Genomic DNA, 23,520 nt, shown 5'->3' with positions numbered 1-23,520 from the left:
CCACACCTATAATAATTAAATAAAAAAATATATCATATTATTCAATATATCATATTGAATGATAAACAATAATAACAATAATAAATTAGAATAAACTATACATTTAACTTCTCTTTCTCTCTTTCCTCATCACATTTATCAAAGATCAAATCTTTCAAACACATTTTATGAAACTGTAGTGTATTAGTGTAAACCAATCACAGCTCGAGATAAAGCACGGTAGCCTTTCGATTTTCTGTCATTTTATTGTAAGCTAGGCTTTACAGTATTTTCCCATTTCCATTACAGGGTTTGGGGATAGAAGGAGAAATATTTGAAGAAAACAGAGAATGGTGGATGTTGTAAATAGATTAACAGCATTTGACATTTCACTAATAAGTAAAACCTAAAAAATGACAGGGGCTATAAATAGGTTATAAGAATTTTTATTTTTATTGTTTACCTTTTATTGCCAGTTTTGTTAACAACTTTTAAGAAACTTTAAAACAAGACCTTCAGATTTTCTGTTGTCTGTGAACGCATGTAGACTGGTTTTTAGGTTGTAAACCTTTTCTGCAGTTCACTTAACAGCCACTATTCATTCATTAATTTTCCTTTCGTCTTAGTCCCTTTATTCATCAGGCGAATGAACCGAAAACTTATGTTTTATGCAGCTGCAACCCATCACTGGTAAACACCCATACACTCTCAGACACACACACACACGCACACACACACACACACACACACACACACATGCCAGACAATTTAGCTTACCCAATTTAGCTACACTGCATGTCTTTGGGCTTGTGGGAGAAACTGGAGCAGAGGAAACCCACGTGAACACAGGGAGAACATGCAAACTCTACAGAGAAATATCAACTGACCCAGCCAAGGCTCAAACCAACGACATTCTTGCTTTGAGGTGACAGCGCTATACCCACTGCACTGCCCTTACCAGCCATTATATTGCTAATAACTAGCATTTCATTCTACACTGTAAAAAATAGAGGGGTCCAGACAATTCTTGATGTTGTCAAAATGAAAACATACTCACAATTTACTCTTACCCTATGGTGGCTTCAAACCTTAATGAGTTTCTTTTCTTCTGTTGAAAACAAATAAAGATATTTTGTAGAATTTTAGAAACCTTTAATCATTGATTAATATTGTCTTTTGTGTTCAACTGATGGCAAAAACTCAGGTTTGTGATAGGCTAAGAACGTTGAGTAATGATGAGAGAATTTTAAATAGGAATTTTAAAAATTTTAAATTTAAGTAGGCCTGCTCATGTGTTTGATACTGCTCAGTAAACGAATGACTATTAGCTTGACATTGACCAGTAATATATATAAACTATAGCTTATAAAAACGAAAGATTATGCAAGCCAGAAGAGCTAAAAGAGGTCACACCTGGGTTTTATGAGGGTCAGTTTTGCTCTTAACACAAACTGCCCAAGTCACACGTCTTCGTGGTAAGATAACCAGGCTGGACATAATCTTTAGATGCACTTAAAAAAATTATTAAGACTTTATTTTGATGGTGGCTATTGTACATTTCGTTGACTACATAACTATGCCAATTATTTCTCATTTGAGTATTAGACTGTCTGCTTAATATCTGCTGTACTGCTCCTTCAACTGACATTTAACTGACAAGTACACGTCAACTTACACCCTAACCAACTTAAAGGAATCTTATAAAATGGAAAAAAACCTCACAATAGTCGGAAGTTTATCAGTATGGGAAACACTCGGCATATAGTATACGGTGGAAAATACAGTAGTCTATTCATAGTTAACCTGTAGGTATAGCGTACTTTCAAAAAAGTGATATTTATTTTTATACAACAGTTCTGTCTGGTTCTTCAATCTGATTGGCTGAAAGCCGTGCAGTAACAGCAACAGCACTCATACTGCCTAATTACCCTTGTGTATTACTCCGCATACAGCAACAATCAGAAAACACTCTACAGTTTGACAAATATTGCTGCTATTGGACGATATAATGTACTTTTGTGATTTTTAGTAGAGATTGTAGTTGTTTAGATTCAACTATGCAGTTTTTTTTAGAAGGAGAGTGCCTATTTTAAAATACTTCTAATTTCTAAGACTGAGAGACAGAGCATCGGCGGCAAGACGGTTGACGATGTTCATCCACAAGATGGCGGCAGAGACGTATAATATAAAACCTAAGAGGAAAACAGCGTAATTTCAAACTACAGCTGATCAAATGATGATTAAACAGGTAGATGACTTTCTCACAATAGATCTCTTTTGTATGCTGTAGTGATGTATTTATACCATAGTAATATTGTGATCTCCCGATTGCAACAAAGAAATACTGGAAGATATCTTAGTATACTGATAGCATTTCAGTATTTCATATTAGACATTATGCTAGAGAATCATTCAAGTACTAACGTTAGTTCTAAAGTGACCTTGGTGAAGTAGCAACGGTTTCTACTTTTCTGAGGTCAGCTGCAGATGTGAAGGAATGGCGGAAGAAAGTAGTTCCTATCACAAAAGGGTTTTTAGACTCTCAGTGTTTGATTTTTATATATATACACGAATTACGATTATGCTGTCGAACTGTTGTATAAACCAAATATCACACTCGTAGCAGTGCGATGTGGCTGTATATCGTCACTGGTGGGACGCACGCCTTCCACCAGTGCCGATATACAGCTACATCGCACTGCTACTCCAGTGATATTGCTCATATAATACATTTTCAATTAAGTGATCTGATCTACAAAATGATTAAGAACAATTTGTGTATTGTGTGTGTTTTTTTTTTTTTTACTTTTAAACAATGTTGTGCCATTACAGTGTTATAAAAATGCGTGTTCAAGGTCTGTTAAAACTTTATTTTGACAGTCCTAACAGTCTGCTACTCTCTTAAAACTTTCATGACAGTAAGTTGTGAATGTGTGTCAACAGAATATCTATTTGTAACCTTCAAAACAAAGAAACCAAACCAAAAAATTAACAGCATAAAATTTGAAAACAACATAGTGTCATAGTGTTTTCTTAAAGCATTTCATTTCCTGTTAACAACACTTTAGTTCTCTTTTATGCATTTGTGTTATTTTGATTGCTGATCACACCTTTAGAGCATGGAAAAGTTTTGCCACTGATGATTGTTCAACAATCTGCTTTTCTCATTAAGCGTCACAGTTGTTATGCTGCATTAACCCCGTTTAACCGAATCAGAGCAAAAAACACAAGGAATATATTGTGCTTTCGTTCTGTCTAATGAGCATCATTGACTACAAATATACAGTGCAGTGGAAGAACTTAATTATTTCATACAGAGTGTCAAAACCCTTCGTTGAGAAACAGATGGTGTTATACCAGAGCTCAATCTTCATCCCGTGAATGTTATTCACATCTTCTTTGAGAAGGAGTGGCACGCCCTTGATAAAAACAGTTTACCAGATGGCCTCTGGTTATGTGATTCCTTCTCAAAGTCTCGCAGGCATCACAGAGCAGATTGTGTTTAACTTTCTCAAAACAGAAATTTGCTGATTACCCTCATGTTGATATAAGCAGCTCAGCTATGGACAGTCAGTGAAGAACAATTATTTTTTTAATACACAGTAGTTTTTAATTTGCAGCTGTTGCGGAACATAAGCACCATATCTTGTGAATTTTGGAAGAATGCCACAATATTTAGAGTATGCTTAATTTCGTGGGCTGCAGCTGATTTGCTATCAAGATTACTGTAGGTGCATAATGGACCTCTTTTATTACACCATATATTAAAAATGAAAAACTGATAGTAAAAACAGATATATTTTCTGACTACAGACAATATTACCATCTGGTTCTCCGTTCAGACTGGAAGGATACATTTTGGATATCACAGGACAATAAAATTCATTATTATTGGAATTTTCTTCATCTGTGGTCAATTGTAGCTCAGGTTTCACTCTTCTAGCTCAGGTTTCACACTTAATAGTTTTTTCTGTAATATCGGATAAAATTTATACAATATTTAATAGTTAAATATACTTAAAATATATACTTAATATACTTTAAATATATTATATATATATTAATACTTAAAATATATTAATATTTAATACTATATACAATAATTAATACTTGATAAATCTCTGTCTAATGCACGTGCACGTTTAAATTTTTTGTTTTGCATAAAATTATAAAATTTATATATATATATATATATATATATATATATATATATATATATATATATATATATATATAAATCACATAACTTGTTAGTGTCTACTGCACATACCATTGACCAAATTTGAGAGCCATCCACTTTTAATTCTTAACAATACATGTTTACCACCAACAGAAGACATAAACAAAAAAACAGTATAGAAACCTGGGATATTAGGTTTCCATTTAAACCCATTACAAATTCAGTGAGGTTTTCTAGTAGGCCTACACATTGTTTTTATTTTCGCAACACAAAAATTATCTACAGAATATTCACATACAAGCACACTTTAGGTTTGGCTAATCAAAGGTAACGTTAGGCTAATCAAACTCAGGCTAGCAAAACTATTGGCGCCAAGAAGTGATATAAATGACGCCAGAATTAGCTTACAAATGCGTCAAAAACACTTAGTTAATTGAACATTTTATTGGATTTTCTTTTTTTTATTTGGGTTAAAATGTGTGCGTGATATTAAGCAGCGGAGAACCGACCAGTCAGCCCGAGATGCTTCAGCGGGAGGAGGTGTGTGTGGTCTGGACAGCAGCCCATGAAACACTCGCTGTTTGCCTCAAGACCGCTAAAGACATATCAAATATTTCTTTGCCAGCTTTCAGTTCGCGATTTAACTTATTTTGTTCCGTATTATCGCTTCGGACACCCCATGAACGTTTTCCTTAAAGGATTTAAATAAGGAAATGCATCTAAACGTGAATGTGGAGTATTGCCTCGCTATTATATTTATTGTTGTAAAAACTGTCAGCTGTCAGAAAGGTAAGCCGATCGATTTTACTTTGGACAAAACGATGAGCCATTTTGGCTTTTTTTTTCCTGAGAGAGATATGCTATACTTTAATAATAAGTTATTTAAATAGCTACTGAAAAGTACTGAAGTTGTTATTAATAAATTAAACAATAAACATGTTATTATTTTGTGTGATTATGCCCTCATTATGTTTTTTCCACACGTGTTCCACACATACAGAAATTAATGGCAGTATTGTTTAATATAAATGAAAACACGTATACATTTAAGATGAATGTTTATTTCACATTGAGTGGTGTGCTCCTTAAAGATCTAAATATTACTTGTTGACATCACATGACCTGCAGCGTCATTCAGTGCATACTGTGTGTACAGTATGTTTCTGTAGTGTTTTTTGGCAAATGTCCACTTTCCAAAATCATAAGTTGATTGATCAATGGATTGATCTATTATTTTTTATTAACATTTGTGCTCAAACTTAAATCTTTATTCTCTGTATGTATTCTTGCTCACTCTATATATTGCATTGTGAATATAGCTAATATGAAAATAGTTATTTTATAAAGCACACTAAAGTCAGATCCAGCATGGATATTTGAGGAGCTTGTTGTGTTTGCCACTGAGTCTGGCTTGTGTCATCTGTGAACTCTCTGCCAGAACGTTTAATTTAAGTGTGTAAATTAAAAGTGTAAATAGGCCTACATTCTGTAGGGATAATTTACCGTTTGAACCCAAAAATGAGCAATCTGTCAGATGAAGAAGATCCGGAGTCAGAGATTCAATTAAAGTAAGTTTACTGAAGATAGTTTGGCAGATGCCAGCTTCAACACTCGCAATGAGTTCGTAGGCCGCTCTGCTTACAATCTCAAAACAACACCAAAAATACTCTTACATAACATCGTTAACTACGTCATACATATAGGTAACCTGATTGCGCCACTTCAGTGCTGACCTTAGACCTGTGAAATGATCTAAAACTGAATAGAACACACACACATATTATTCCAGTTTTACTCTGAAGCAGGATGACACTAAGGTCATCATGTAATTTTGGCTCTTAAACATTCAACTTTATTAATAATCATAAAGACATAAGAAAGTATATGTGTTTCTCCATCCTGGAGCAGTCATTCATCAGAAAATCCACGTCATTAATTTAGACAATCAGATTTTTTTCCCAGTAAGTTAGTTGTCCTCGTCATCTAAGTTCTGTGGTATTTTATCGAGTGGTGTGAAGTAGCAAATTACAAATACAAGGGGTTTGCGATCTAATTGCCAAATTTTTCTTTTGACAGATATTGCTATTTGATTTTTGATTTAATTCAAGCTGATTTTAATTTAAATCAAGCTTCAGCTTAATAATCTTTAAGCCGTGTCAACAATTCTCCAACAGCTCTTTAAAAAATGACCTGTTTTTGTTCAATGTCTGTGACTTTGAAACCAAAAAAATCCCAAATGACTAATGCTGTTTTTATATTAATTTGTCTATTAATGCTTCTGAAGCAGCAGACGGCATTATCCCACTTGTCAGCGCTTTCCTATTTGTTTTCTCTTTTTTTGTGGGCATAGTTCAGTTGTGCAATTCTGATTGGGAAAAAAGAAAGTGTGCTCACTCAGTTGGCTAGTTATAACGCCCCGGTCAGATCAAACGATTTCGGCATGATTTCCTTGAATTGACAAATGGACGTCGTGACACAAGATTCAATCCTTTCTTCTTGTGTAATGTGGCATAGTTCATGACCATGTCTGCTATGCCTAATGACACATCAGCAGAAAGTCTAGCATGTTTAATTTTCTGAAGTATATCGGACTGGTTCTGAAGATGTTATTTGTTATTTTTGTTTACATATATACATATATATATTTTACGTCACAGCCTCTTGCGATTAACTAATCGCAGTGTTTCAAATTGTGTTTTGATTTATAGCACATTCCTAACAAATACTCAAATTACTGTAATTGAGTATTTTTTCTCAGGTATTGTACTTTACTAAGTACTTTTACTTTTGCTTGAGTACATTTTTACCGCTGTATCAGTATTTTTAGATTAGTTTGATTTAAGCTATAGGCACTATTCTATTATTTGTCTCGTCTGTGGTGACTGCTTACAGTAGAAAAATCAGTTCTGTGATTCCCATCCAATCAAATGGCATTATACGAACAATCTCATGACACAAAATTGTTACACGCAATGACCTAGAGACTGTTTGGACTTCATGTCACTGATGATAAGATGATGGATGTTTACTGTATGAAAACTAAAATTACCAAATGGCCTTAAATAATCACTAAATGCACTACAGAATGTTACGTTTTCACACACACACATCCACAAATTGCATGTAATCGCTTCAACTTTTCACAGTGTAATACTCACAACTCACCACTCTTGAGTACCTTTAAAGTGGCTTCTTTTTACTCATACTTTGAGTAATATTTACAACATATAATTTCACTCTATGTGCACTACATTTTTAGGCAAGTAATGGTACTTCTGCTTGAGTATGATTTTTCAGTACTCTTTCTACCACTGATTTTATCAGTCTATTTTGTGTATTACTGAGTAAAATTGTGTTTTTATAGCGGACCCCCCTGAATGCAGTCAAGGTGGCCATACTGTTCTTCAGAGCCCATACAGGAGCACCAGCTTCAGCTCACAGCAGCTGCTCCAGTCTGCCATGCAGGAGCTCATTTGTGATCATTCACTCTCTCCCGGATGGTATCAGTTCCAGATCTTTGATAAGCCGGCCCGTATGCCCACCAAATGTGTGGAGGTACAGTACAGTCCTACCTGCTGAACAATGCCTCTTTTATGTTATGACTTAATAACCCGTGTTTCTGTACTCTCAGGATCTCAGTATAGGGTCCCTTTAGCAAAGGCTTACAGATTTATTACATGTATTTTTTCTTGTGTTATTGATTTGCTGAATCTTAATTGAAAAAAAGTTGTTGTTTGCAATATATTGATGCACTGCAAACAAATGCTTTTCTAACTTAGAGTTTTGTCTTGTTTCTAGTCGAAATATCTAAACTTATCCATCAAAAAGAAGCATCAAAAAGAAAACAATATTATCTTGTTTCAAAAATAATAAGTCAAAATTAATAGATTTTTTTCCCTAAAACAAGTAAAATAATCTGCCAACGCATGCATGGGATGAGCTAAATAATTCTGTTTTGCTTTGAAACTAAAACTTATCACATTATCAGATTATTTAGCTTGTTTTAAGGAAAAACTAATTTTCACATGTTATTTTTGAAAACAAGATATTTTATATTTTAGTTAAAATTTTTTAAAATATTTTAACTTGTCTAGAAAATGCTTCTTTATTTTAAGGTTTAAATGACGTTTACTTTAAGGAAAAAAATAGCCCCAAAAGGGACAATGAAATTTACAGTAGCATAATGTTTCTATACAACGGTAAATCCTACAGGTGAATCAATGTGGAACACAAGCCCCAGTGTGGCTTTCTCTGTCTGATGGAGAGTCTCTGCCAGGCTTTCTAGAGGTGAAGCAGATGACAGCCTGTGCTACCTGGCAGTTTCTGGGAAGCGGCAGTAAAGATTGTTGCCTTTTTCGCTTGCCTGTCATCGTACGCAACTGTGGGAACTTCTATGTGTATTTGCTCCAACCAACACAAGGATGCATGGGATATTGTGCTGAAGGCAAGTCAGTGTACACTTTTGAGTATTGAAAACTGTGATATTCACTTTTTAAGTATGATTATTGTGCATCATGTGTTCTAAAGGATGTAAAATATGAAATACATGATCTTCACTTGTTAAAATCACAAATAAAACCTGCAACGATCTTACGCAGTGCCTAGTTCTGAATTCATAAAAGTCTCCATAGTTGCAAGGTACACTCTTTGTGCAGCCAGGTGGTCTCATTGGTTATACTGACAAAAGTTATATGATTTTCATGCACTGCATAATATCATTGCGCCTGCTGCATCCATGGTACGGCAGCAACATTTTTCGATTATCATTACACCAGAATAATTCCGATGCATATTGACCGAGAACATACCAGCCTTTCTTTTTTCGTCATCCTTCGTACACAATGTAACTACAGAAAGGACAAGCTTTGCAGTAAATAGGAATACGCTATAATAAAAGTTTTGCTGCCCTATTGTTTTTAGTTGAATCAAAGGAACTTTTCTAGTCATCTCAAGTTATGCCCGATTCACACTGGGTTTCAGTGTCAACACTTGATAGAGGGCGTGTCTGAAGTTGTGGCTGACGCAATCGTCATAACAGTGTCATCCAATGAAATAAGTTCTCAATTGGCTACTGTCTGAGATTGGGTATTTGCATGAAGTGATCTGATTGGCTGACGCCTCCGTTGGCACTTGAAAAGTTGAGAAATTCCCAACTTATTCAAGGAGAAACGCAGATGAACATGCAAACAAACCCAAAATTCAGTTCGGCAATGCTTGACATCTGCCATTCAAAGTGAATGGGAAGCATTCATGCTGACGCCCCGTTTGATCAGTTAAACTGAATAAAAATATTAAGTTGAACTTTTTATAACTTAAAAATTTTAGTTGAAACCTGATTAACTTATTAAAATATGTTGAAGTAACTTAAAGATCCTGTGAAGTGGGTGGTAAATACTCCTCCTTTTTAAAAAAAAACAGCCAAAAGCGTTTTGTTTTACCACTACTCTGCCATTGAGAGTGTTTGAGCTCAAGCGCATCAAATAAAAAGTAAATGAGACATGTCTTGAAGGGGGCGGAGCATGTTAGATACTAGATAGCATTTGATTGGTCAAGATTTGAGGAGAAACTGAAGTATGAGGTGACGTATGAGGTTTCTAAAACGAATGATCCATTTAGGCAGAAGTGACAAACTGCAAGCTTTACGTGTTTTTATCAGTGTTATATCTTTTAAATGTGAATTTTGTCACTGTTTTGGAGCACACTAGACTTTAGATGTTTAAGTGTATGGTTATTTAAAAAAAGTAATGGAGAACTCCAAAATAGACTTATCTTAATCTTTTATTTCCTTTTGCAGAGATATCAGATGCCAGTCAAACTGACTGTGAAGGCAAACCAAGGAATAGTGATGGAACTTGCAGTGGTAAGTCCAATATTAGAAAACTGCATTTTGCATAATGTAAAGAAATTAAGTAATTGATACATATAATGCATTCATTTTGAACTCATTTTTCCAACAGAGGTTGCGATATTAATGTGATAGACCAATAGTCTTAAAATCAATTTCTGGAGGGCCGCAGCTCTGCACAGTTTAGCTCCAACCACCCTTAAGGCACACCCACTTAGTAGTATCTAGTAGTCTTGAACACCTTGATTAGTTGGATCAGCTGTGTTTGATTATGCCAGACTGCATGATTTTACCCCGGATTGTGACTCGCTGACAGGTTTTCAAATATCACAAATGCCTTAAATCACAGGCAAATCAGTTTTCATTCATGTGAGTAATAATCACACAGTGTGAACTATCAAAGAGGCGAGTGCCGAAGAAGAATCCCAGATGAGTCACAGACACCCGTATTTGACATGCTAAATATCTGGAGCTGTCTGCGATTCAAATCATGCCGTGTGAAATGTGTTGTGATTGAAAATAACATCAGTGATTACCCACAGCCAATGGGAGAGCAGCATCCACTAGTATGGGTATTTGCATACCTGCAGGAGGTTGGGGAGAAGGTAAAAGGGCTTCTTTTTGGTCTATTTGGACCGAAGAAATGGAGGAAAAACTAGTGGAAATTTGACAGTAGCAACCGTGTCTGTTTGACATGTCATGTGAGCAATACCACAACCAGGTCGAAAAAGAAAAACATTTGAGAGAAATTGTAAATTCCCGTCAAAGGCCAGGCGAGCAAAATAAGTACATTTTCTACACCACTAAGGGCTACTTTCTCTGCATGAAGTTATTAACAAAAGATAAACTACGACCTCGTGTTGTTTTCATGTCACTTCTTGCATGCGTTTGGTTGTGAGACGTAGTTTGTGGACCGAGACAAAGTTGTCGGCAATTCTCTTATTGTCAAGTCATCCAGTGTAAAAACACCCTGTCGCCAATCCATCTTGCAGTGTAAACACAGCAGTGATAAAACGCTACCCCAGATAGTCATGCAGTGTGAAAACATCTGTGACGCGACTACTTTAAAAATCCTGCAGTCTGAACTCAGCATTAGGGTTGAAGCAAAACTGTGCCGAGCTACGGCCCTCCAGGATTTGAGTTTGTAACCATTGGGTTAGAGTATGGTCACTAATACACTTCCAATCTATTATCGGAAATAGTAAACCATCCAGGAACCTTTGGCATACTCTTTTTAACATACTATGGTTTGTGACATACTAATTCTATTTTAGAATACTATTTTAATTTGTTTTTAAATTATGCTTAATCTGTGAACACAGTCTCAGATAAAAATCTTCCTTACTGTTCTATCAAAGGGCGACACGGTGGCTCAGTGGTTAGCACTGTCGCCTCACAGCAAGAGAGTCACTGGTTCAAGTTTCGGCTGGGTAGAGTTAGCATTTCTATGTGGAATTTACATGTTCTCCCTGTGTTGGCGTGGGTTTTCTCCGGGTGTTCCGGCTTTCCCCACAGTCCAAGACATGCGCTATAGGTGAATTGAATTAATTAAATTGTCCGTAGTGTATGAGTGTGCATGAGTGTGTGTATAGATGTTTCCCAGTACTGGGTTGCAGCTGGAAGGGCATCCGCTGTGCAAAATATATGCTGGATAAGTTGGCGGTTCATTCCACTGTAGTGATCCCTGATTAATAATGGACTAAGCCAAAGGAAAAGGAAGGTTCTATCAAAGTAAAAAGTCAAAAACATCTCGAATGGCAAGTAAACAGCACATTTTCACTTTTGGTTGAACAATCCCTTTTACTGAACTACTGCACAGTTGAAATCTGAATCTCCAGAGCGCTTCGTCTCACAGGCAACAAAACAATTTAGCAATCAACTGGAATGTTCCTGCCTCCATGTGTTCTGTTCTGCTAATGAATCTTGCAGAAGTTAAAGTGTTTATGTTGTTTTTGTGTTTCTGCTGTGATTGATCATTACCTTGGCAGCCGAACTCAAGCGGTTCTTTTTCTGGCCTTGTGCTCTTCAACAGAGACTTTCACCTGCTTTTCTTTTAAATGGCGCCCTCCCAAACACTCACTTTATCTGTATGGCCTTCAGCAGACATAAAGCATGTTTTGATTGATAGTGAAATAGAAATAAATAGATATGATTAAGTGAAATAGAAATTATTAAGAGTTTTGTTTGAAATTTAGATCTTGGGTCTTTTTTCCTTTTGGGTTTGTTGTTTTTAAGTTGACGCAGCACCAGACATTTCTATGATTCAGACAGAATGGCATTTTGCCTTTTTGTCTGATGCAGATTACATGGATACATACTGTACAAATCTAAAAGTTACAGTAACTATTATAAAAATATTTGTATCCCTCTCTATTTCTCTCAAAATAGCTTGTGCTATATATTCTCTAAATTAACTGTAATAATGTTTAATCTTCTGTGTTTTATATATGTGCATTATTCTGGTCTTCTATAATTTGCTACAGTTATACAGCAAACACAAACCTAAAAAGAATTTAGATTTGTTAAACTACTTTATTCATAAATCGAAAAAAAATTTGCTCTGAAGTGAAAAAAATACATGTCAGTCTCAAAATCAGTAGGCAGCAATGGATGTTTATACATATTTTAGACAACACTATACCAATGTTTTATCTAAGTATGAAATGATAAGAAATCAATTCTAATTTTCTGGACAAAAATGCTGTAAATGACAATGTTTTTATATGAGAAAGTATACATATTTTACTCAAATCCCATACTTAATAAATCCTCAAGAGGTGTTAATTTGTCAGAGCTGTATTCATTCATTTATTCATTTTCTTTTCGGCTTTATTAATCTGGGGTCACCACAGTGGAATGAACCACCAACTAAATTGTCCGTAGTGTATGTGTGTGATTGAGAGTGTATGGATGTTTCCCAGTGATGGGTTGCAGCTGGAAGGGAATTCGCTGCGTAAAACATTTGCTGGATAAGTTGGCGGTTCATTCCACCACGGTGACCCCGGATTAATAAATAAATTGTCATTTATCCCTCAGATCCACAGCCCCCATCTGCTGCAGTACCATTAATAGTATCTGAGCTTTTGGGCAGCAGTGTGTACCTGAGGTGTACGTTTGCTGACAGTAATGCAACCAGCTCTATGGGATATATTGTGACATGGTGGCGACTCTCTCCCGAGGGCAACAGAGAAGAGCTCAGGACAGACACTACAATAGAAACCTTCGCTTTCATTGAGCTGGATGGCATCAACCTGCGACTGGGAGACAGAGTACCCTTTTTATATTTATAATTCACATCGATTCAGTTTCACATCCTTGATTCTTAACCTGGGTTTCTATGTGTCTCAGGTCCATTGCAGTTGCATTAGCTTTTTTCTGGAGTCTCCTGATATACAAAGCCTTCCATTGGAGAGTGAAGAGTTTTATGTAGGAATTCAGGTACGTTTCAGTTCTTATACAGTTACATATTTCAATGAGAAGGTATGAGACTTAAAATTTGTGTGCATGTTTTCCAGATGAAGCCACAATCCGTCTTTATTTCGGAAGATGGGAAAGAGTATAAACTGACGGTGGAGAGCACTGTGCCTTTACCATGCTCCTTGGAGAGATGTGTTTTACCTTTGCATCTTACTACAAGTAGTCAAGGTAGAGTTTAAAATTAAATATGATAATGTTGAAATAAAGAAAATTAGACATTTTATAACATCAACACAAGAACTAGCAGAATTCTATAACAAAAAGAACGGCTATGGTGATAATATATGTAATAATATAATAAGTATATGGGTGTAAGAACTGCCACACAGGGTTGTGTGCCTTAATTTGTTTCCAGCAGATAAAATAGAAAACTTAAAGTATAAATTATAAATATAGTGTAAGCGTTGTTATTTTAAAAACTAAATGCCAATTTTGTTTTTTGTTAATATTGCTAATTGCAGATCTAAATTGAATGTAGATAAGTGAAATAAAAACAAGTTATAGGATATAAAATTAGTTTCATCATCAACATATTATAGTGCACAATAAAAACCTATATGAACATATAACCTACCGTCATGATCACTAGCAATCTAGCCTGTGCAGATCGCTGGAAAACATGCACTAATACCCAAACTACAATTCTGCCACTGAAATGAACTACAAATCCCAAGTCTTTGCATTCACACACCAGTTTCTGATTCTCCCTGACTCACACACAGAGCTGGAAGCTCATGATGGACTGATTACTATAAAGACACCACGTTCACACACACACTCTTTGGTGAGTTGTGTAAGCTGTAAGTGACCATAACAAAGTGGTATCTAGTGGTGGACAAAATGAAGCTTTATGAAACATTAAAACAGTCGAAGCAAATCTGTTAAAGCTTCGAAACGTTTCGAAACCTGTCTCTACAGTGACATCTAGTGGTATTTTTTTGTGTTGCTCTGGAACAGCTTCAGCAAAGAAACAGTTAACCAAATTGAGGTAATAAACCCCACGTTGTAGTGTTGAGGTTTCAAGTGATTTAGTGAAGCAGTGAGAGTTCCTGACTAGCATGCAGAGAAAATGGGTTTGAACCCAGGGTCATGCAGCTATAGATGTTAGGTTTGAAATTCTCTGTTCTTGTAATGTGTTTTATTTTAACATTAGTCTGGCATCCGAATAAACACTTTGTGAATAAATATGTCTTGTTTTGGTCATGAATAGGGTTGTTGCTAGATCAGACATGATTGCAGCCGGAAAGTAACGATAATTATTTATATTATTCATTACATTTCTCATTTATTGTATTTTATTAACGTCTACCCCAACCCAACAGTCACAGTACTGTAAAAACATCAATTATTGTTATGTGGTGTTACAAAAATGATGCTATATTGATGGCGTATCAGCAGCTGTATCCTATCTAAACTAGACCATAAAACAGTAACAGTAATCATTAAAATACATAAAATCATAATTTTGCCGTATTTGTACAAGTCGGGAGTCGAACCCTGAAGCCATTTGCAGCACAGTAACATTGTGCACACACACACACACAGTCCACTAAGCTATATGAGGGAAAGTTTAATCTGGCCCTGTCAATCAAATGGAGACTTGCCAGGTCTTGAAACGCTTCTGAAATGATCGATGCTTTGAATCGCTTTAGTCACGTGACCAGGTGTTTTCAAACACTTTAGTCAATCGACTTTTGTGATTTGAATCACCTTAGTCACGTAACTTTGGTGTTTCGGATCATGCTTCAGTGCAGTGTTTCGAAACACTTCTGCTTCAGGTGTCCAAACGTCAGTTTCATGTCAGTCATTCATCCCTAGCTCTTTTCTTATAATGTGTTTTAACATTGGTCTGTCATCCGATTGAACACTTTGTGAATAAATATGTCTTGTTTGGTCATAAAAAAGTAACAATATTAAAAAACATAGTCATAATTTCTGAGTATTTGTACAAGTCGGGATTCGAACTTTGTACATTTGCAGCATAGTTACTCGGTGTACATGTGTGGTTCACTAGGCTACATGAGATAGAGGCTGTTTCCGACTCTGTTAGTCAATCGCACATTCGCCAGGTCTCGAAACGCTTCTAAAATGATCGATGTTTCGAATCACTTTAGTCACGTGACCTGCGTGTTTCAAATCACCATAGTCACGTGACCTTGGTGTTTCGGATCATGCTTTGGTGCAGTGTTTCGCAACACTTGCGCTTCGGGATCTCGAAACTGTGTCGAAACGTCAGTTTCACATCAGCCATCCTTACTTGTATTGCCTAGCCGGGGTTCTGACCTTTGCTTTGTTTATTGTTTTGTGTGGTTTTTCCTGTCCTGAATCTGTTTTTGATCATGTGATCAAAATTAATTAATAAATTAGTCAATATTATTAGCCCTCTTAAGCAATATATTTTTTTCAATTGTCTACAGATGAAACCTTCTTTATACAATGATTTGCCTAATATATCTAATTAAGCTTTTAAATTGCACTTTGAGCTGAATATTAGTATTTCGAAAAATATGCAGTAAAAATGATGTACTGCCATCATGACAAAGACAAAAGAAATCAGTTATTAAAAATGACTTATTAAAACTGTTATGTTTTAATTTTAAATGTGTTGAACAAATCGTCTCTCCATTAAACTCAAATTGGGGAAAAATATACAGGAGGGCTAATAATTCAGACTTCAACTGTAAGTGCTTAAATATGCAGTTTATAATGCGTATGTTCAATTTAAAAAGTTACAGCTATTCAAGGTTATATTGTCCATCTGATTCATCTCCACTGGCAGGTGAGAAGGAGCTGGGTGTTGATTTAGTCCTGTCCTCCTGTGAAGTCGAGCTTTCTCAAATCCCATGTAATGAAGGTGTGTGTAGTCGAGCATCTGTCCTCTACAGCGCAGTGACGGATATATGGAGGGATGGAAACAGAAGCACTGAAATACACATTAAACCCATAATCAGCACCAACTTCCTGTGGAATGGATACACTCCTCAAAGTGTGCAGGTGGGCCAGCATAGATTGAAAAGACAACAGTTAAGCATATACAGTTATATATAGTTGAATATAGAATATAGATGTGGTTATACAGTATACATGCATGGTCATATGTTGTATGCAAGCAAGCATACACATGCTGCGTAACAATTCACATACTATCCATCCAAAATAGTATTCGAAATGTAATTAGTATGTCCAACACCATAGTATGTTAAAAAGAGTATGCCAAAGGTTCCCGGAGGGTTTACTATTTCCAGTAAAAATTCTAAGTGTAGAAGTGTTCATACTCTACGGGCTCTATTATGACGGTCCATGCGGAAAGCGCAGGGCGCAAAAGCATTCAGGACGTGTCAGAATCCACTTTTGCTATTTTAAGGACGGGAAAATCCGCTTTGCGCCATGGCACATGGTCTAAAAGGGTTGAGCTTATTTTCTTAATGAGTTATAGGTGTGTTTTGAGAATAAACCAAGCAGAGTCTCATCTCCCATTCCCTTTAAGAACCAGTTGCGTCGCGCCATACGCGCATTTGCTATTTACAGGACGTAAAGTAAGTGTAAGTGGAAAAACTGAGTATTTCACTAGCAAGAAAACAGTTAAACAGAGCATCTGCAGCGCGAGGATGAGAGATAAGGCATCTCATAATTCACTTTTGCTCTCGTGGACAGGGAAACCTTATACACACACAGACATCTATTAGCCTATAAATAATTAATTTCGTTTGTTAAGTGCAAAGATTTGTTTCAAAACTATTTCTAAATTCAGTTCTAATTTCCAGCAAACGAATAATTAAACAATAATAACGAAGTGTGTTCAAAATACTGAGTAATATCCTAAAACACATGCTGTGCCCCATATGGTCTAAAACCTGACAGGTGGGCAAATCTAAGCTTGTTTTTAATAAAACAAATATAAATATGGATATAATAAATAATACTGCTAATAATAATAACATTATACAAAAGCAAATTGAATGAACTGAAAAAGCCTCCCGAAATGAAGAAGGATTCAAGGCAGTGGTTTTTAAATTTATGTAGGCTAGAAAATAATATATTTTGTAATATTTTAATCCTTTATATTTATATCTTATATACATCCTTATTATATCCTATACATATCCTTAATATTATAATTCTTTTTCATATGTAAAATTATTTGCGTATTGCTCTACGTCTTGTGTGTATTAAACAGTGTGTAAGCAAGGCGCGCTCTGCGTCAGACTTTAGACCAGCATTGTTCTGGTCTAAGGAACAGACTATTAAAGTTTCTCAAAATAGCCAGCAACGCGCCAAAACACGCCTGCTTTTTTAGACCAGAACGCCTATGGGCGCACATATGAGCGCAAATGCATCTGCTATTTAAACAGCTTGGCGCAAAATGTCAAAACGACTCTTGCGCCGAACTGAAACTAGCAAATAATAATTGCGTTGCGCCACATTGCGCAAGGTGTATGATAGGGCCCTAACCCAATGGTCAATTTTTTGAGGGCTGGAGCTCTGCGTACTTTAGCTCCAACCAGTTCCATCTCACGCCTGCTTAATAGTCTCTAGTAGTCTTGAAATCCTTGATTAGTTGCATCAGCTGTGTTTGATTAGGGTTGGAGCAAAATTGTGCAGAGCTGCGGCCCTCCGGGAATTCAGTTTGAGACCTATGCTCTAACCGATAATATTGCCCACAATACACAGCACAGTGCAGATGAATTTGATTCGAACTACAAACTCGGAGCAAATTGTGTAAATAAACTACAAACATGGCGGACATGCGGGACTAACCGTCAAGTAAAGTGGCTTCAGTAAATTTGCTTGTATGGCTGTTCCAATATATTGGCAACTGGAACATATTTAAATTGTGTTTTCCGTGTTATATTTCATCTCCAACAACAATGTAAACTTATATCAACATATGCTTGAACATTAACTTTTGAATGCATAATTACCCAAAGAGCTAAACAGATTTCTCTGTATAAAAGATTCGCAAATGGCAGATTAACCTGCTGCTGCTTCTCCAATAATGTAGGTAATTGAATATGAAAGTAATGCGGATAATATGTCGAGATGATTGACAGGTGACATAACTAAGCAACATAACGATCTGTTAAAGAGGAAGTTGTGTGTCCCAAAGCTTGCATACTCTTCTGTTACACACTCAGAAGTATATAATTTTGTGGTATGAACTTGTGTTTTTTACTATATTCTTTATTGTTTTTTTGTGCTTTATTGCTTTTTACTGTTTTGTAAGCTCTTTGTTGTATTATTTATTATTAGTATTGTTAGTATTATTATTATTATTACTGCTTTTTTTTTACAAAAAAGTACATACTTTTAGGGTGTAGTATAAGTATGTGAATTGGGACGCAGCAATGATTTTGAAGGAAACAGTTTGAGACAAAACTATTATTATGTTTTTTTGTATTTTACAGCACTTTTTATTCAATAATTTATTAAAAAAAGTTTTATTTCTTTAAGTTTGCCTGGAATAAAAAATGTGAACCTGCTAAGGTCATTGTTTTTAGCCCCCATAAGAAGTTATTATATTTCTCCATGGGCTACAGAACAAACCACTGTTGTCCAATGTGTCTTGAAAAATAATTTATAAAATTGTATGTACTGTCATCATAGCAAAGACTAAAGAAGTTAGTGGTTAAAAATTAGTTACTAAAACTATTGTTGAAAAATGTGTTGCAAAAGAATTCAAATTTCACAGGAGGACTAATAGTTTTGTCTTCAACTGTATCTCTGTGAGATTGACCCCTTTTACCTTTTTTCATCTAAAAATAATTTGTATATTGAGAATAAAACTTTCTCTTTTCTGATTTGAGACATGCTTACTCACTTACTCAAACCTAAAATATGAATCCCTCTTTATGTAAAAAATACTTACTGCCAGTACACAATCTATCAATATAACTGTTTTTAAAAAATAAATTGCTTTTCCTCAGATTCTTGTGCAGGATGTCCCATCTGCTCACTGTTACACTTTTACGGATCCTCATATCATTACATTTGACGGCAGGTAGAAGCTCTGCCATTCTCAAAAATGTACATTTAACGTATTTAAATGCATACTTTTCAATGCAAATGTACATCAATTATGATTGTGTGTTTGTTGGCAGGAGGTATGATAACTATCAGATCGGTACATTTGTGTTGTACTGGAGCACCGGTCGGCCATTTGAGGTGCATGTTCGACAGTGGGAATGTGCCGGCAGGACTGCTCATCCCACCTCATGTGTCTGTGGCTTCGCTGTCAGAGACGGACCGCACGTCATCACATATGACATGTGTAATGGACTGGCAGGAGAAACGAAACCACGGCTCTCTGTGAAGAACGGAGACATGGAAAAAAGTGGCATCCGTGTCTTTGAGTCCTACCAGGGCCGCAAAGTCACTGTGAGTGCATGTTTGATCTGGCACGAATACATAAATCTTATCTTCCTTATACATTACACTGAAAAAAAGCCAAAAATTAGCAAATCTGCGCATTGAAAGCTGCATGAAAATGTGTTTTGGCCTGTTGTGTCTCACCCAAAGGGATAGTTTACCCAAAACTCAATCATTCATTCCCTTTTTGACTTAGTCCCTTTATTAATCCGGGGTCGCCACACCGGAATGAACTGCCAATTTATCCAGCACGTTTTTACGCAGCGGATGCCCTTCCAGCCGCAACCCATCTCTGGGAAACAGACACACACTTATACACTACTGACAATTTAGCCTACCCAATTCACCTATACAACATGTCTTTGGACTGTGGGGAAAACGGAGCAATTGGAGGAAACCCACGCAAAAAACGCCAACTGACCCAGCCGAGGCTCGAACCAGCGACCTTCTTGCTGTGAGGCAACAGCACTACCTACTGCGCCACTGCGTTGCCTCACCCAAAACTCCTTACAAAAAAACCCTGTTTGACTTTCTTTCATCTTTTGAACACAAGAGAAGATATTTTGGAAAAAAAAACCTGGAAACCTGGGAGTGGAGAACATGTGTCTGATTCCAGCGACGCTCCAGGGACAGACGAGTCTTCGCTGAGGCCATCTTCCAGCCTCCACCGCGGTGACTGAAGCTCTGCACAAGACTTTTGGCCAGCGGAGAAATTAAAATGGTCGTGCCCAACTGAGTCTGGTTCTCTCAAGGTTTTTTTTCTTCACTCCCATCAGGTGAAGTTTTTTTTCCCTCTCCGCTGTCGCCACTGCCTCGCATGGTTCAGGATTGGTTGAGCTACGCATCGATGAATTTGCTCTTCAGTGTTTGAACTCTCAGTAATGATTAAATCACACTGAACTGAGCTAAACTGAACTGAACTGAACTTAAACACTAAAAACTGAACAACACTGTTCCAGTTACTATGACCATTTATGTGAAGCTGCTTTGACACAATCTACATTGTAAAAGCGCTATACAAATAAAGCTGAATAGAATAGAATAGAAACTATTAACTTCCCTAATGTTCGTTTTTCATCTATGGAGGTCAGTGGTTATCAGCATTCTTCAAAATATCTTCTTTTGTGTTCAACAGATGGAAGAAACTCCTAAAGTTTGAAATCACTTGAGGGTGGGTAAATAGTAAATAAATTAACATTTTTGGGGTAAACTGCCCCTTTAAAGCCTGACACTACAGGCAAAAACAATGTGTTCATGCACGCATTTGAAACTTTTAATCTTTTTATTGTAATGTAAAGAAAACATCCAATGAATGCTTTTATTTGTTTCCTTTATTGCACCTTATCAATTTGTGCATGTAGATTTCAATGATTATACATGTTTTTAATCACAGTTTTCCCAAAATAGTTATTTTTCTGTCACTGAGCTGAAAATCTCTATTTCCGCAGCTTTACAAAGCTATAATTTTATTCATATCTATAATCTGAATCTGATTTGTTAATATGTAATTTGCCATATTATTAATTAATTATTTAATTAATGGCAGCATGGTGGCGCAGTGGGTAGCACATTCAACTCACAGCAAGAAGGTCGTTGGATTGAGCCCCGGCTGGGTCAGTTGGCATTTCTGTGTGGAGTATGTATGCTCTCCCCGTGTTTGTGTGAGTTTCCTCCGGGTGTTCCAAAACATCTGGTATAGGTGAATTGGGTAAGCTAAAATTGTTCGTAGTGAATGAGTGTATGGATGTTTCCCAGTGGTGGGTTGCTGCTAGAAGGACATTCGCTGTGTAAAACATATGCTGGATAAGTTGATGGTTCATTCCACTTTGGCGATCCCAGATTTATAAAGGGACTAAGCCAAAAAGAAAATGAATGGAATGAATGAATGTATTTAATTAATTAAATTTTATATATTTTATTATACAAATTTGTTTTTTTCTGGCTGTTCGCGTTACTTTTTGAGTTATGGAGCTATAAACAGATTCCCAAAATCCCAAAAACTTTTCACTTTTCACAAAACATCCAAAAACTTGAAACATAAATTTTGAATTTGATTTCATCAAATTTTCTGAATTTAATGCTCGAAAATGTATGCAAATTAGTGCATATTTAAATCAATAATACCTGTACTTGCATATTTAAACATAACAAAAACAAAACTTGTAATACAAAAGATGTTTGTCATTCGTTATGTAATCAGTCAACTGGAGAAGTATGGTGTAAACTACAGATTACCTCCTACTTTTTACTCTAGTGTCTTGGCTTTAATCTTAAAAGGACAGTTCACCCAAATCTGCTCAGCACAAAAGAAGACATTCTGAAGAATGATTGATAAAAGCAACCATTGAGATCCATAGTAGGAACAAAAAAATACTATGAAAGTCAATGGCTGTTTTTTCAGTCATATCTTCCTTTGTGTTTAGCAGAATTCGAGGATTTGTCATTTTTTGGTGAACTACCTCTTAAAGTTTGAGAAAGCATAATAACTACAGCGTACACAGTATCTACACTGCACCTACAGTGCCCTGTAAGAAATGTAATCACAAAAAGTCAAGTATTTTTATTTTAATAAGTTAATCAGGTTTCAAGTAAATTTTTTAAGTTATACAAAGTTTAACTTAATATTTTTTGTCAGTGTGATTGATTGATGTAAGTTGAGATGACTAGAAAATTTTTTTTTTGTTTCAACTAACATATTTAAGGCAGCGAGATTCTGTTTTCACAGTCCTTTATCTGTCCAGGTTACGTTCTTGTCTGGGGCTTTTGTGCGTGCTGATGTGGCTGACTGGGGAATTAGTGTGACTGTACGGGCTCCGGGCTCTGATAAAGGACACACCGAAGGCCTGTGCGGGACCTTTGATGGACAGTCGATGAATGACTACCATACAAAAGGTGGAGAGACTGTGGAGGACAGTAGATCTTTTATCAATGCATGGAGGTGAGACTCACCCTGTCAAATTAGGGTTATGTTCAGGGTTTAACATCAGGAATATTGATCATACCCAGCAGGCACCGGACGTCACACAGACCTAAAATTGACGTTGTAACTTTTAATTGTTTTTTGGCGTTGTTGTTTGCGATTAATCAGGTTGACGTCAGAACTCAATGTCACTTTGAGGTCAGACTTCAACGTCAAAATGAATTGTAGCTAGTTCATGACACAACATAAAATCACCTAAAGATCAACAGCTAATGTTAGCTTTTTACATTGTCGCATTATGACATTAAAGTGACATTGAATTTTAGTTATGTAATTACACAACATAAAATTGACCAAAGATAAACATCTGCTGACGTTAGACTTTGACGTTGTATGGATGTCATATCATGATGTTAAAATAATGTTGGATTTTAACCAAATATTACAGGCAGATGACGCTGGTATTAGATGTCCATTGACGTTCTGTGCCTGCTGGGTATTTAATACCTAGTACTAGAATTATGATAAATATTTGTAGAGATAGATGATTATAGGATGATTATAGGAATGCATCAATATACACATCAATAACACAAATGCTGGGTTCCACACAATTCCTTCATGTTATCCCAACACAAATCATTCATTCACTTTCTTTTCGGCTTAGTCCCTTTATTAATCTGGGGTCGCCACACTCATTTACACTCATACACTACAGACAATTTACCCAATTCACCTGTCCCGCATGTCTTT

General features: G+C 36.1%; 1 protein-coding gene across 5 annotated transcripts in view; it reads left to right on the top strand.

Moving 5' to 3' along the window:
- The first annotated feature begins 1,903 nt into the window (after nucleotides 1-1,903).
- vwde (von Willebrand factor D and EGF domains) overlaps nucleotides 1,904-23,520 on the top strand; it is a 70,319-nt gene continuing 48,702 nt past the window's right edge. For 3 of the 5 annotated variants that reach the window (XR_012390933.1, XM_073923832.1, XM_068213774.2), the window contains exons 1-11: nucleotides 1,904-2,227; nucleotides 7,524-7,714; nucleotides 8,372-8,603; nucleotides 9,954-10,019; nucleotides 13,041-13,273; nucleotides 13,353-13,442; nucleotides 13,520-13,649; nucleotides 16,261-16,475; nucleotides 19,406-19,479; nucleotides 19,580-19,856; nucleotides 22,589-22,785. Coding sequence is in view for 4 of the 5 variants with exons in the window: in XM_073923832.1 (XP_073779933.1) it covers nucleotides 7,619-7,714; nucleotides 8,372-8,603; nucleotides 9,954-10,019; nucleotides 13,041-13,273; nucleotides 13,353-13,442; nucleotides 13,520-13,649; nucleotides 16,261-16,475; nucleotides 19,406-19,479; nucleotides 19,580-19,856; nucleotides 22,589-22,785 (1,610 nt within the window). In the remaining variant the exon portion in view is untranslated. Of the gene's footprint in view, nucleotides 2,228-4,731; nucleotides 4,949-7,523; nucleotides 7,715-8,371; nucleotides 8,604-9,953; nucleotides 10,020-13,040; nucleotides 13,274-13,352; nucleotides 13,443-13,519; nucleotides 13,650-16,260; nucleotides 16,476-19,405; nucleotides 19,480-19,579; nucleotides 19,857-22,588; nucleotides 22,786-23,520 lie in introns of those variants that run through there. The other 2 variants (XM_073923831.1, XM_001345324.8) reach the window with 1 other exon arrangement.

This window comes from Danio rerio, chromosome 15 (assembly GCF_049306965.1).
Source record: "Danio rerio strain Tuebingen ecotype United States chromosome 15, GRCz12tu, whole genome shotgun sequence".
NCBI lineage: Eukaryota > Metazoa > Chordata > Actinopteri > Cypriniformes > Danionidae > Danio > Danio rerio.
The sequence above is the reverse complement of the archived record's forward strand: the minus strand, read 5'-3'. Positions and strand labels throughout refer to the sequence as shown.